Genomic DNA, 13,941 nt, shown 5'->3' with positions numbered 1-13,941 from the left:
TGCCGAGAGAAAAGAATCAGTGCAACACAACTCACCAACAGGAGCCAAGAGAAATGCCACAGGCACCAGGCGGAAAATACCACACCCAAGCAAGTGAGATGAACAGCTTCAAGACTTTCATTAAGGAACTATAAATAAATGAAATCAGTCAAGAGAACCACCTTCAGAAATGTGCCAATAAAGCCACAGCAGCATTTTGGGAGCACTGTTCCCAGGCAGTGCTGCAAGATGCAGAATATGATGTAACGTCTCCAAAGGGACAGACGCTGGTCTGGGGCTTCACTCTAAATTACAGCAGGAGATACCATGAAGTCAGGTTTCTGCCAGGACAGGCAGAGTGCCCAGGGAGCGGCCAGAATACCATTTGCGATCAGCTCTCTTGGAGACTACCAGAAATCCATGGCATCCCAGTCACCCCCCTCCCTCCACCCCTCACCAAACGACTCTCAAAAGCACAGATGTGGTTTGGAAAGGTGTGACTTTCTGAAATACCATTCTGTGGGCTACAAGATGACTTTTTAATCTGAAAAAGTAAAGAAGAGAAAAACCTAATCTGTGTGATCTGTCCTAACACTCTCTCCATCCCTACCCCTATCGCAAGTCTATGTGAAATTATGCAGTCTCCTCAACATACCCCAAAAAAAGCACACTTCCACCTCTGCTCACCTCAGCTGAATGTTTGAATTCCTGCGGGAAGAATGCGCAAATATTCTTGTTTATCACACAAATGTGCTTCACCGAAATCAATCACAGCTCAGGGGAGAGAACATTCTTAGCTATCCCTTTTTCTTCTGGAGCCCACAGGGTTTTCATCTTTGAAAGGATACTAAATACTTCTTAAATCTCACATTCTGACTGGAAAAATGCAAAACAGACTGAAGAGTGGTCACAGAACTTTTGCTGTGACCATTATAAATACTTTAACATCTTGACTTAGTTAAGCCAAGAGCTGTCCCAAAGACTGAGTGGAGAGACTGCGTGGAGATGGGGTCGACAAGCAGACCCAACAGAGTGGGTGCTTGCTCAGAGCCACAAGCCAGTGTTAAGAACTCAAGGAAGCACTGTCCACAGCTATCAACTCAAGGTACCTCTATGTTCCTACTTTGTTTTAGGTGATTTATAAACATTCAAGTCTTGGACTGAAGTAGGGGAAAGCATTTAAATGCTTATAAACAGGCAACAGCAGCAGAACATTCTCCTAACTACAGCACTAAGAAACTACTGTATTGTTACGTTTGGCACAACTAACAAGTAAAATGGTCCAAAGTCAAAGGCAAGGCATACACAGAAATCAACTTTTCTGTCAAAGTAACTACCCCATACTCCCCCAACCAAACAGTAACAGGCTCTAAAGACTGAATCATGGCAATTAACGATCATTTTCAAGTCAGGACAGATTCCTTTTAAAGGTGGTGCTTACCTCATTCAAATCCCTTATAGCTCAATATCAAGTTAACAAAATCATTGTTATTCTTCTTCTCAGGCCATGGGTTTCAACAGATGCTAAGAAAAGTTCCAACTGGAGTCGGCATAAAGCACTGTTTCAAGATCCAGGCACCTCCCTGGCAGCAAGGCACAGGCCCGGGGCCCAGGCTTGGCTTGGAACACTCTCACTGCTGGATATGACCCTCCAAAGGAGTGCTAACAGGGTCACAGACACCAAAGTCACATGGAGTATATGTATATATGTATAATAATATGTTATCCTTCTTAGTATTTTTTTTGTTTGTTCTACTTAATACTTTTGATTGAATACTGTAATCAATACACAATTATTCTTAAGTGCTGAAACTTAGCTGAAAAGTGATCACTGTTAAATATAAGAGTGGGAATAAGAGAGGGAAGAGATGTGCAATTCGGGACATGCTCAAGCTGACTTACCTCAAACGGTAGAGTTAGAAACATACCAGGGGATTCCAAGTCAATCCCATCAAGGTGGCATGTACCAATGCCATCTCACTAGTCCCACTGATCAATTTCTGTTCACAATTGATCATAATGATAGGACTAAGAACCAAAGGGATCACATAAACAGGAATACTGTCTGCAAATACTAGCTGATAGAATCAAAAAGGGAGAGAATGATCCAACATGGGAAGTGAGATACACAGCAGACCCATAGAATGGCAGATGTCCTAAACAGCACTCTGGCTTCAGAATCAGCCCTTAAGGCATGCGGATCCAGCTGAAATGCCCATGAGAGTATTTCAGGCATGGAAAGCCAAGACACTCTGGGGGGGGGGGGGGGGGGGACTAAATGAAAGATCTCCACAAGTGAGATCTCAGTGGAAAGAACGGGTCATCAAAGAAGGAGGTACCTTTCTCTGACGGCAGGAGAGAACTTCCACTTTGACCATGGCCTTGTCTAAATATGATCAGAGTCGGTGAACTCAGGGGGCTTCCATGGCCTTGGCAGCTCATGACAAGAGCCTAGGGTGATTACTGATGCCATAAACAAGAGTGTCAATTTGTTAAGTCAACAATAGGAGTCACTGCACTTATTCCTCATGTAGGATCTTTGTCCTTAGTGTGCTGTACATTGAGATTTAATGCTATAACTAGTACTCAAACAGTATTTTTCACTTTATGTTTCTGTGTGGGAGCAAACTGTTGAAATCTTTACTTAATGTATGCTACACTGATCTTCTGTATATAAAGAGAATCGAAAATGAATCATGATGTGAATGGAAGGGGAGAGGGAGTGGGAAAGGGGAGGGTTGCAGGTGGGAGGGACGTTATGGGGGGGAAGCCATTGTAATCCATAAGCTGTACTTTGGAAATTTATATTCATTAAATAAAAGTTAAAAAAAAAAAAGGGCCGGCGCCGCGGCTCACTAGGCTAATCCTCCGCCTAGCAGCGCCGGCACACCGGGTTCTAGTCCCGGTTGGGGCGCCGGATTCTGTCCCGGTTGCTCCTCTTCCAGGCCAGCTCTCTGCTGTGGCCAGGGAGTGCAGTGGAGGATGGCCCAGGTGCTTGGGCCCTGCACCCCATGGGAGACCAGGAAAAGCACCTGGCTCCTGGCTCCTGCCATCGGATCAGTGTGGTGCGCCGGCTGCAGCGCGCCAGCCACGGCGGCCATTGGAGGGTGAACCAACGGCAAAGGAAGACCTTTCTCTCTGTCTCTCTCTCTCACTGTCCACTCTGCCTGTCAAAAAATAAAAAAAATAAAAAAATTAAAAAAAAAGTTAAAAAAAAAAAGAAAAGAAAAAGAAATTCACGGTCACAACTGGTGACCAGCTACCCTGGTAGGGTGTGTCCAGTGGCCAGGATTCCCAAGATTGATCCAATCCACTGGTACGACCAAGGCTTTTTTGTTGACTCCACCACCTGCTTCAATCATTCAGAATAGTCAGAGTTAATTTTTATTTTTTGGAATCCAGAAGTCTGATTACCAGTTTTGATTTTATTTTTTCTAAAATTAAACAATTTTTGAAAATGTTATTCAGTTGTTTTCATTTGATTTGGTTTTAACAGCAAAAATAAGATTTAGCAGAAAATTACAAACCAACAAGTATAATAAAGACAGTAACATAATTTACAACTCAACCACTTACATAGAATCAACTACCTATTCTGGAGCTGACCCTTCCAAGCTTTCTTCCCAAACGGACATGACAAAAGGGCACAAAGCCTGGAGGCAGCAGCCACTCTTAAGACTGCTGGTCATTAAGCAGGGATGGCCTCTATAATCATTCAATTTACTCTTGACAGTGCAGGCTTCCTGCATCTTTCCTCTATTAATAATAATCCCAGAAAACACAGTGGCAAACCAGAGGGTCAGGCAGTTGCCTTACATATCTGAATATTCCAGCTTACTGATTAGAAATCCTTAATAGAGGGGCCAGTGCTGTGGCACAGTGGGTTAACTAATGCCCTGGCCTGAGGCGCCGGCATCCCATATGGGTGCTGGTTCTAGTCCCAGATGCTCCACTTTCCAATCCGGCTGTCTGCTATGGCCTGGGAAAGCAGTAGAGGATGGCCCAGAGGTCCTTGGGTCCCTGCACCCGCATGGGAGACCCGGAAGAGGTTCCTGGCTCCTGGTTTCAGATCGGCGCAGCTCTGGCCGTTGCGGCCAATTGGGGAGTGAACCAGCGGATGGAAGACCTCTCTCTCTCTGTGTATAACTCTGACTTTAAAATAAATAAATAAATCTTTTTTTTAAAAAAAGAAATCCTTATTAGAAAGAGTACCATTCATCAGAAGCAGTTACAATTCACAAATTCTTAGCTAGCACAATATATTTCTCTATCAGCTGTTAACAGAGAAAACGACAACTCTAAGTCCTAACTAATCCAAATCTTTTATAAAATCTTCTCAAAGGCTTCCAAAATAATTTCAGATCAGAAAGCATAAAATACATTGTTTCCTTACTCCTATGTCACGATGTTGATACCATTTGTCATTGCACAGGAAGTCTTTCAATGAAAAACTCATAGGGAACAAAGGTCTTTTCTCCTAAACTATCAAGGCTCCATTGAAGCAGTTACATCTGGTTCTTAGCAAACAAAATACAACCCCTCCACCCCTTAAGTGGGTTAGAGCCCTTAAGACTAGAGGGGTCAAACAGCCTGAACATCAAAAAATTATTTCAAACATGCTCCTAGGTACTGTCAAGATCAGATGAAGGCAAAAACAACAATATTAAGAAAATCCAGATACAGAAAGGTACAGAATAGTACTGTATACACTCTACAACTAACAACAGAGAGATCATTAAAGTAAGGAAAATCAGAGTCAAGACCGAAGTACAGGGGCTGACATTACCGTACAGTGGATAAAGCCACTGCCTGCGATGCTGGCATCTCGAATCAGCGCCAGTTCGTGTCCCAGCTGCTTCACTTCTGATCCAGCTCCCTGTTAATAGCCTGGGAAAAGTAGCAGAAGATGGCTCAAGTGCTTGGGGCCCTGCCACCCAGGTGGGAGACCCTGGTGAAGCAATTTTGCCCAGCCCTTGCCACTGCAGTCATCTGGGGAATGACCCAGGGACCCAGTGGATGAAGATCTCTCTCTGAGTGTCTCTCTCCATCTTTCGCTCTAACTCTGCCTTTCAAATAAACAAATACTTTTAAAAATTTGTATAAAAAAAGGGTTACCTAGAGTGATAACAGGGTGAAGAAGAACAAAATGGTCCATCTCCTGCCCTTAATTTTGCTCCTCTGCTCCACATAGCATCACTTCGGACTTGCTTCTGCCTTACTCAGACACTACTCTGTAACGACAGGCACTTTTCTCAGACTTTTCTTTTTTGAGGATAAATCCTGCAGAAAACTCTATCTCTACTGAACAAATTTTACTTATGACAGGGTGTTTAATCTCTAGATCAAATACCTTGGACACATCATAAAAAGTCTTTCTTAGCCCATCTGAGCAGCTGTCACAGAATACCGAGACTAGGTGGTGTGTTTTTTTTTTTTTTTGGACAGGCAGAGTGGACAGTGAGAGAGAGAGAGAGAGAGAAAGGCCTTCCTTTGCCGTTGGTTCACCCTCCAATGGCCGCCATGGCCGGCGCGCTGCGGCCGGCACACTGCGCTGATCCAATGGCAGGAGCCAGGTGCTTCTCCTGGTCTCCCATGCGGGTGCAGGGCCCAAGCACTTGGGCCATCGTCCACTGCACTCTCTGGCCACAGCAGAAAGCTGGCCTGGAAGAGGGGCAACCAGGACAGAATCCGGCGCCCCGACCGGGACTAGAACCCAGTGTGCCGGCGCCGCAAGGTGGAGGATTAGCCTAGTGAGCCACGGCGCCGGCCAGACGAGGTGGTTTTTAAACATTTTATGTCTCATGGTTCCAGACAGCGGCAAGTGCAAGACCAAGGTATCAGCAGATTCAGCATCTGGCGACAGTTATTTCCTGGTTCATAACGTGGGGCCTTCTTGCTTTGTCCTTACATGGTGAAAGGAGGAAGAAGTCTCTCAAATATCTCTGAAGGCACTCAAACAAAAGCCTCATATCCTAATACAATCATTTTGAGGGTTAGGATTTCCATAGATGAATGCGGAAAGGGGACATTCAGAGCACAGCAGGTAAAAAGTGAAATTTCCATGCACATCTATTCATTCTTTCATGGAGTGATGATGAAATAATCACTTTATCTGGAGATAATATGGAATGAATATACATTAAAACATCTCTTTAACTGGAGCCTCAAAATGTAGAGTTATAGAAATCATGTGAACCACCATACATTATATGCCTGGTTTATAATATTCTCTGCAAATGAAGGTATTTCATAAAGTCCATTAGAAATGGAATTAAAAGGAAAGTTTATTTTGGTGAGGGAAAAAAAATGAAATCCACGCATACAAGGAGTCTTCAAAAACTTTGAGAGAAATGTGATTTACTGGGAATTGGGAATCACACATGGAGGAAAGAGGATGAAGATGGGGAATTTCTAAAAATTTTAAAAGGCTGAACATAGGCGCCAGCACTGTGGCACAGCAGGTAAAGCCACTGCCTGCAACACCAGCATCCTGTGTGGGCGCTGCCAGTTCTTGTCCTGGCTGCTCCACTACCAATTCAGCTTCCTGCCAACGGCCTGGGAAGCAGGGGAAGATGCCCCAAGTGCTTAGGTCCCAGCCACCTACTCTCCTACCTCTTCTCCCTGATGAAGCTCCTGGCTCCTGGCTTTCACCTGGCCCAACACTGGCCATTGCAGCCATCCATGAAGTAAACCAACAGTTGGAAGATCTGTGTGTGTGTGCATGTGTGTGTGTATCTCCTTCTCTCTCTGTAACTCTTTCAAAATATACAAATCCTTAAAAAAATTTACAAACTGGACATCTAGCTTCAGAAAGTATAGGGTAAAATAACAATTTACATTTGAAACTCACTTAACTCTAAAAATAGGAAAATTTCTGAACAATAAGAAGAATACCTGCTATGAGGTGGTAATTCTTAAAATACTTTTCTCCAAATATATTTTAAATAAGCTCTTATTTATTATGGGCCTTTACTTCCCACCCAGAAAAACATTTAGCCAATATCTGTCAAACTATTCACCAAAGTGTTCACACTGCTTAATGAAAGTAACCTTTGTGAGTACTACTCTGATTCACAGCCTATAACACTTTATTACCTGTGTTGTTTGTTTGCTTTTTTTTTAAAGAGTGTTTCAGAACCATTTTTACCAAATTGAAGGTAAGGGCTTTGAGAAAAAACGATGTAAAAAGTCTAAATGAAAGCACAGAAATGATGTCAGAATATAAATTAACTTTTAAAAAAGAACTGCATGGTAAAGAAAGGATGTAAACTTCTTTTTGTACATTTGCTGCTGAAGAATTCTAATTTCAATACCAAAATTAGATGGTGGCATATTGAGGCATATAACAGGACTGTTAGGCTAAATTTAGACGTTCCTTCTTGGAAGCATCCACCAGCAGCTCCTAGACCATTTATTGAATGATTCAATTGTCCTAAACCCTTTATGAATATTATTTGAGCTAGGGCTCATGTCTAAGCAATCAGTGTACATTATTTTGTCTGCTTTACACAAACTAGGGTCCAGAGGAGATTGCCTAACTTGCTCAAGGTAAACAGAAATTCGGTGGCCAAGTTCATTTGAAAATCAGGTCTGACTCCAAAGCATGTCATCATTCCTCTCTGTCAAACTGCCTCCCATACCACCCACCACATCCTCAGCATCCACTTTATATACGCCTTAACTCCAAAATCCTCACAACTTTACCTGAAGGATTCTCATTTTTATTTTACAGATTAGGAAAACTACACTGGGTATTTAGCCTAGTGGTTAAGCTGCTCTTCTGTATCAGAGTGCCTGGGTTCAACACCCAGCTCTGCTCTTGACTCCAGCCCTGGAAGGCAGTGGTGATGGCTCAAGTCATCAGGCTCCTGCCACCAACTTGGGAGATGCGGATTGAGTTCCTAGCTGCCAGCTTCGGCCTGGCTAGGCTCAGCCACTGCAGGCATCTGGGGACTGAACCTGCAGACTAGAGTTCTCTGGCTCTTCATCTTCCCCAAAAACTAAGATTTAAGGAGGTTACATACCTTGTCAGGATCTAGCTTCTGGTCCATGGCCCCAAAGGCCACATACTCTTCTTCCACTATATCATGATATTTTCAGTTCTAACATTCTATAAATCAAACCCCTCCTTTACAACAACGATTCTGTGCCAGGTCAAGTTTTCATTCACTACTACTGCAACTCTCTTCTTTCTCCCTTCACAGCCTCATCATCTCTCCCAGCAAAATGGCCAATATCTCATGGACTTGCATTTATCAATCATCCCTTGGACAACCTGTTTAAAACTGAGGACGGTAAGTAGTAAAAAATAATCTGAAGGACTTCTACCAAGAAAGGTCACTTGGGTTTGGCACTATGGTGCAGTGGGTAAAGCCCCTGCCTGCAGTGCCAGCACCCCATATGGTGTCAGTTCAGCTCCCAGTTCCTCCACTTCTGATCCAACTCTCTGCTATGGCCTAGGAAAGCATGGAAGAAGGTCCCAGTGCTTAGGCCTCTGCACCCACATGGGAGAACTGAAGAAGCTACTGGCTCCTGGCTTTGGATTGGTCCAGTTTTAGCTGCCACGCCATTTGGGGGAGTAAACCAAAAAATGATCTCGTTCTAACTCTGCCTTCCAAATAAATAAATAAATGTTTCTAAAACAAAGGAAAGGAAAGGTCACTGGGGCCGCTGCCATAGTCTGCCTCTTAACCTTACTCTAAGTCAAAAGACCAGGTCACGTGTGGTACATTTTTAAAATAAAAAATTAAGCACTTCCAACTGTCATTTCTGTCTTGTGTCATTATCAGGCAGTATTTCTAGGTCTATGACTTCACCAATGAGAGGAGTGTGATCTGAAGTGAGTCCTCCTGTCACTGCCCTAAGTTAAGTGATGGACATTCCCTCTGCCTCTGCTTGCTGGTAAGAGAGAGGCTGGGAACTCACTGATGGGGGCAGGTAAAACCCTCTGGCAAGCAAAGCAAAGTAACGATTACTAGGTTCTATTGTGCACACAAAGACCTACCAACAAGCACACATACAAGGTAACTGAAATAAGCAACAACAACAACAACAACAACAAAAACAGCTTTTCACTGCCAATCCAAAATGAATCATCTATTTTCAGCTGATACCCACTCAACAAAGGGCACTAGGCTAATCCTCCGCCTTGCGGCGATGGCACAACGGGTTCTAGTCCAGGTTGGGGAGCAGGATTCTGTCCTGGTTGTCCCTCTTCCAGGCCAGCTCTCTGCTGTGGCCAGGGAGTGCAGTGGAGGATGGCCCAGGTGCTTGGGCCCTGCACCCCATGGGAGACCAGGAGAAGCACCTGACTCCTGCTATCGGATTAGCGTGGTGCGCCGGCCACGGCGGCCATTGGAGGGTGAACCAACGGCAAAAGGAAGACCTTTCTCTCTGTCTCTCTCACTGTCCACTCTGCCAGGAACGAAGGAACGAAGGAACGAAGGAAGGAAGGAACGAAGGAAGGAAGGAAGGAAAAAGAAAAGAAAAGGAAGGAAAAAGAAAAGGAAAGGAAAGGAAAGGAAAAGGAAAAGGAAAAGGAAAAGGAAAAGGAAAAGGAAAAGGAAAAGGAAAAGGAAAAGGAAAAGGAAAAGGAAAAGAAAAGAAAAGAAAAGAAAAGAAAAGAAAAGGTCTGTCATCCTTAAGAGTGACCTCTGGCTTTACTACAGCTACATGCTGAATGACGGCACCCAAAGCAAAGCTGCAAACCCCTAATGCCTGCCAGGGCAGTAACAATGCAAATACAGTTCTGCTTCAGTATTTTAATTATTCTGGTATAAGGTATTCCTCATAGCTCAAAAAACCTGCATATCTGTACATTCAAATCTTAATTCTCCAAGTCTAAGAGGAAGATGTTTCACAACTGAGAAGCCTGAGACAGAACAAAAGGTGTCAAGATTAAAATTCTAAAGTTAACTGCAAAACAAACTGATGGCGGGGAGGGAATGAGTGATTAATTCAGGATTATGATAAAGTGGAGAATTTTAATAGCTGAATTTTAGGCAAGGCAAAAAAATTTGATTTCTACTATAAAGGTTATATTGTCTCTAAATCATATCACATTAACAAACAACTGTAGTACAGCAGCTTTAAATCTAGGTGAGAATTGGTATCAGTCCCATCCAGGAAGCTTCTCTGAGTAGTCTAGCTCCTGGCATCAATGAAGTGGAAGGGAAAGACCACTAGTCCAGTAGGTAACTTATGCTGAAGTCCCAGCTCTGCTGTTAACTGACTGGAAATGCCTCCATCGAAGCATCAGGGGAACAGTTCTAACAGGAAAGAGAACTACCAACAAGATACCTGGGCTGAGAGGCTGGCAGGGATGTCATGACTGAGTCTGTCCCACCTGTCAGGAGACTTCTCCAATGGATCGAAACTACCTCACTGGCTGGAGGACCCACTGAAAGCAACGGAAGTCCTCAGGGTACCTGGGCACATCAAAAGAAAGAAACGCTCTGCAAAGCCATTCAGAAGAGAGTACTGCTCAAAGAAAAAGGAAAACACATGCAGTAAAAAGAAGCAGCAAAAAAAAATTTCTAATTAAAAAACACAGATATATTTTTCTTAAGGTGCACTTCCTGTCCAAGCGGAAAATTTAAAAATACCACTCAAATAAATGTTTTTGTCTTGTCTTGTGGCCAGAGGTTGCACTGGGGCGCCAGGAACATGAGGACAAAACCCCTGGTCTCTCACAGTCTAGTGGGAGTGACAGGTGCTGTTTCTCAAGACACAGGGAAGAATTAAATCAGATCATGAGTCTGGTTGAAGGTCAGTTAAATCTGAGATGTTAATAGACATTTAAGTAGTGATGCAAAGTAGTCAGCTGTATATACACATCTCCAGCTCAGGATGGTTAGAACTGGGAGTCTCCCACACCAGATGGTGCTCAACACCATGGAAACAAATGAGATTATCTTCAGAGAGAACACACATCAGAAAAGCAACAGACTTCGGAGAGAGTCCCCGCAGAAGTTCTAGCCATCATTTGGATAAAAGAGAAACCAACAAACAGAGTGGCAAGTATCCCTTCTAGGTCTTCATCCTTCCTCCATAATCCTTCAGGAATTGCAAACAGAATTCCTTTTGTACTGGAGCCTATGGCTGTTATACCCACACCAGGTGTTTTGAGTACCATCAACAGAGGCCAGCGTTGTGGCATAGCAGGTTAAGCCACGGCCTTCGTGTGATGTCAGCCCCCTATCTGAGTGCTGGTTCAAGTCCCAGCTGCTCCACTTCCCATCTAGCTCCCTGCTAAATGTGCCCAAGAAAAAACAGTGGAAGATAGCACACATGGAAGACCTGGATGGAGTTCCTGGCCCCTGGCTTGAGTATGATCTAGCCCCAGCCATTGTGGCCATTTGGGGAGTGAATCAGGATTGAAGATCTTTCTCTGTCTCTCCCTATAATTCTGCCTTTCAAATAAATAACTAAATCTTTTAAGATATTAAATTAAAACTTAAAAAAATTAAAGAAATTAAATCTTTTAAGAGATTTAGTTATTTATTTGAGAGGCACAATTACAGACAAAGAGAGGGAGAGAAAGAGAGCGAGATCTTCCACCCACTTACTCACTCCCCAAATGGCCACAATGAGCAGGACTGGGCCAGGCTGAAGCCAGGAGTCAGGAGATTTTTCCAGGTCTCCCACGTTGAGTGCAGGGGCCCAAGCCATCTTCCACTGCTTTCCCAGGCCATGACAGAGAGCTGGATCAGAAGTGGAGCAACTGGGACTCAAACCGGCACCCATATGGGATGCCAGCACTGTAGGCAGTGGCTTTACCCACTATGCCACAGGGCCGGCCTCAATAAATAAATGTTAAAAAAGAAATCAACTACGAATTTTGTCCATTTCAATAGGTTGCTATAGCGAGAGATTCCACATGAGTGGTATTTCCTGACGAAGGAAGATTCTCCCTTTAGGTGAAAGGTTCACAGCTCAAATACCTTTAAAAGTCAGTTTAGATGAGCCTGAAGCACTAAGACAAGAAAGTAAATGCTGGGTCCTACATCACCTGGAGTGGGCCCATGCTGCTTAAGGGCACTCCAATTCAGTGTTTTATACAGAAAAATAGAGGGCTCTGCTTTAGTGGTATGGGATGAACTAGTAAACAAAAGCTAGGTTTCCTTGAGCCTATCACTACTGGACAAGGATTCACAGTAATACTAACACTCCTTCCTCCCTTCTTCCCTCCCTCCCTCCCCCCCCCCCTTTTTTTTGGACAGGCAGAGTTAGAGAGAGAGAGAGAGAGAGAGAGAGAGAGAAAGGTCTTCCTTCTGTTGGTTCACCCCCCGAAATGGTTGTCGCGGCCGGCGCGCTGCGCTGATCCGAAGCCAAGAGCCAGGTGCTTCCTCCTGGTCTCCCATGCAGGTGCAGGGCCCAAGGACTTGGGCCATCCTTCATTGCCTTCCAGGGACACAACAGAGAACTGGACTGGAAGAGTAGCAACCAGGACAGAACCGGCGCTGCAACCAGGACTAGAACCCGGGGTGCCGGCACCGCAGGCAAAGGATTAGCCTAGTGAGCCGCGGTGCTGGCCACTAACACCCTTTTCTTACATTGATCCAAGTGTTCCTAATCTGAAAATCCAAGGTGCTCAAAAGAAAGGTTGCACAACATGAAACACTGCGCAAAATAATTTAAAACATTGTACAAAATTACTTTCGGGCTATCTTTATAAGGTGTATACGAAATATAAATGAATTTCATGTTTCGACTTGGGTGGTTTTATCCATAAGATATCTCACTATGTATATGCAAATATCCCCATATCTGAAACACTTCTATACCAAGCATTTTGGGCAAAAGATACTCAGCCTATATTTAATATCTCTAAGGCCTTTTTTTCCTGTCATTAATAATCTTATCTTTAGAGGAAGTACACATAAATTCTGTGTCATAAGAGGTAGCACTTTTCAAACTAAGCCACCCTGTGCCTTTGGGTAAGTTGTTTCCAAGCCTCAATTTCTCTTCATGTGTAAAACAGAAATACTGCTATGAGGACCTACTGAAAGAGTGCTTGAAAAAAGCTTAGCACTCAGTGCAGGTTAGACATTAATGAAGGAACAAAGAGGAGGAAGAGGAGAAGAATAAGGAAATGATTATGGAGTCTCTCTAAGTACATCCTTGGTCATCAAAGCGCCAAGTAATGCTGATACAGCTACACAAATCAACTAAGTACGGTACAATGTCAAAAGAGCAAACTAAAAGCTAAACACTTTATTGTTTAACTATTCAAAATTTTAAACTACTAACTGGACACAAATGATAATGTGACTATTTAATGGTGCCTAACAAAATGTATCAAACAGCTATTAAAATGAAAAAGTTTAATTCTTGGCCTTTGGATTAACTGCACTGGCGACCTTTTTGATCATCTTCTGAAAAGTCTAATAAAAAGCAGCACAGAGGAAGGTGCTTGGCAAGCAGCTAAGATGCTGCTTGGGATGCTGCATCCCATATGGGAGTGCCTAATCCATCTCAGCTCCTTCAGATTCCAACTGCCTGCTAATGTGCACCTGGGGAGGGGGCAGACTGCAGCTCAATTATTTGGATCCCTGTCACTAATGTGGGAGACTCAATCTGAGTTCTGGGCTCCTGGCTTCAGCCTGGACCACACCTGGGTGTTGTGGGCATTTGGGGAGTGAACCACAGGTATGCCACCCCTCTCTCCCCTTTCTGTGTGTGTTTCTGTCTGCCTTCCACACACAATGAACAAACACATTTAAAAAAAAGAAAAAGAAAAAAGGAAGCGCATTTTGAAATCTTATACTGTTGGAGTCACATTTATATTTAAACACTTGTCACTTAGTCTAGAAAACTACATAGTTAACTCAAGAGAGACAAGCTTTGGAATTAAAAACACAAATGTCAAACCAGGCTAGATATGAAAAGGGTAAAAGGCAGCCAGCACTGTGGCTCAATAGGCTAATCCTCCGCCTTGTGGCGCCGGCACACCGGGTTCTA

At 43.7% G+C, this 13,941-nt stretch overlaps 1 protein-coding gene across 27 annotated transcripts in view; it reads right to left on the bottom strand.

The window, feature by feature from the left end:
* Positions 1–13,941, bottom strand: part of SRPK2 (SRSF protein kinase 2) — a 289,404-nt gene that overhangs the window by 131,929 nt on the left and 143,534 nt on the right. For 6 of the 27 annotated variants that reach the window (XM_051849698.2, XM_051849699.2, XM_051849700.2 and 3 more), the window contains one exon: positions 36–128. The exons of 19 other annotated variants lie outside the window; for them this stretch is intronic. In XM_051849698.2, the coding sequence (XP_051705658.1) occupies positions 36–128 (93 nt within the window). Of the gene's footprint in view, positions 1–35; positions 129–10,278; positions 10,407–13,941 lie in introns of all 27 variants that reach the window. 2 more of the 27 variants (XM_051849721.2, XM_070071178.1) reach the window with 1 other exon arrangement.

This window comes from Oryctolagus cuniculus, chromosome 3, assembly GCF_964237555.1.
Source record: "Oryctolagus cuniculus chromosome 3, mOryCun1.1, whole genome shotgun sequence".
NCBI classification, from domain to species: domain Eukaryota; kingdom Metazoa; phylum Chordata; class Mammalia; order Lagomorpha; family Leporidae; genus Oryctolagus; species Oryctolagus cuniculus.
Note: the sequence above shows the minus strand (reverse complement) of the source record. Positions and strands in the feature narration are given on the sequence as shown.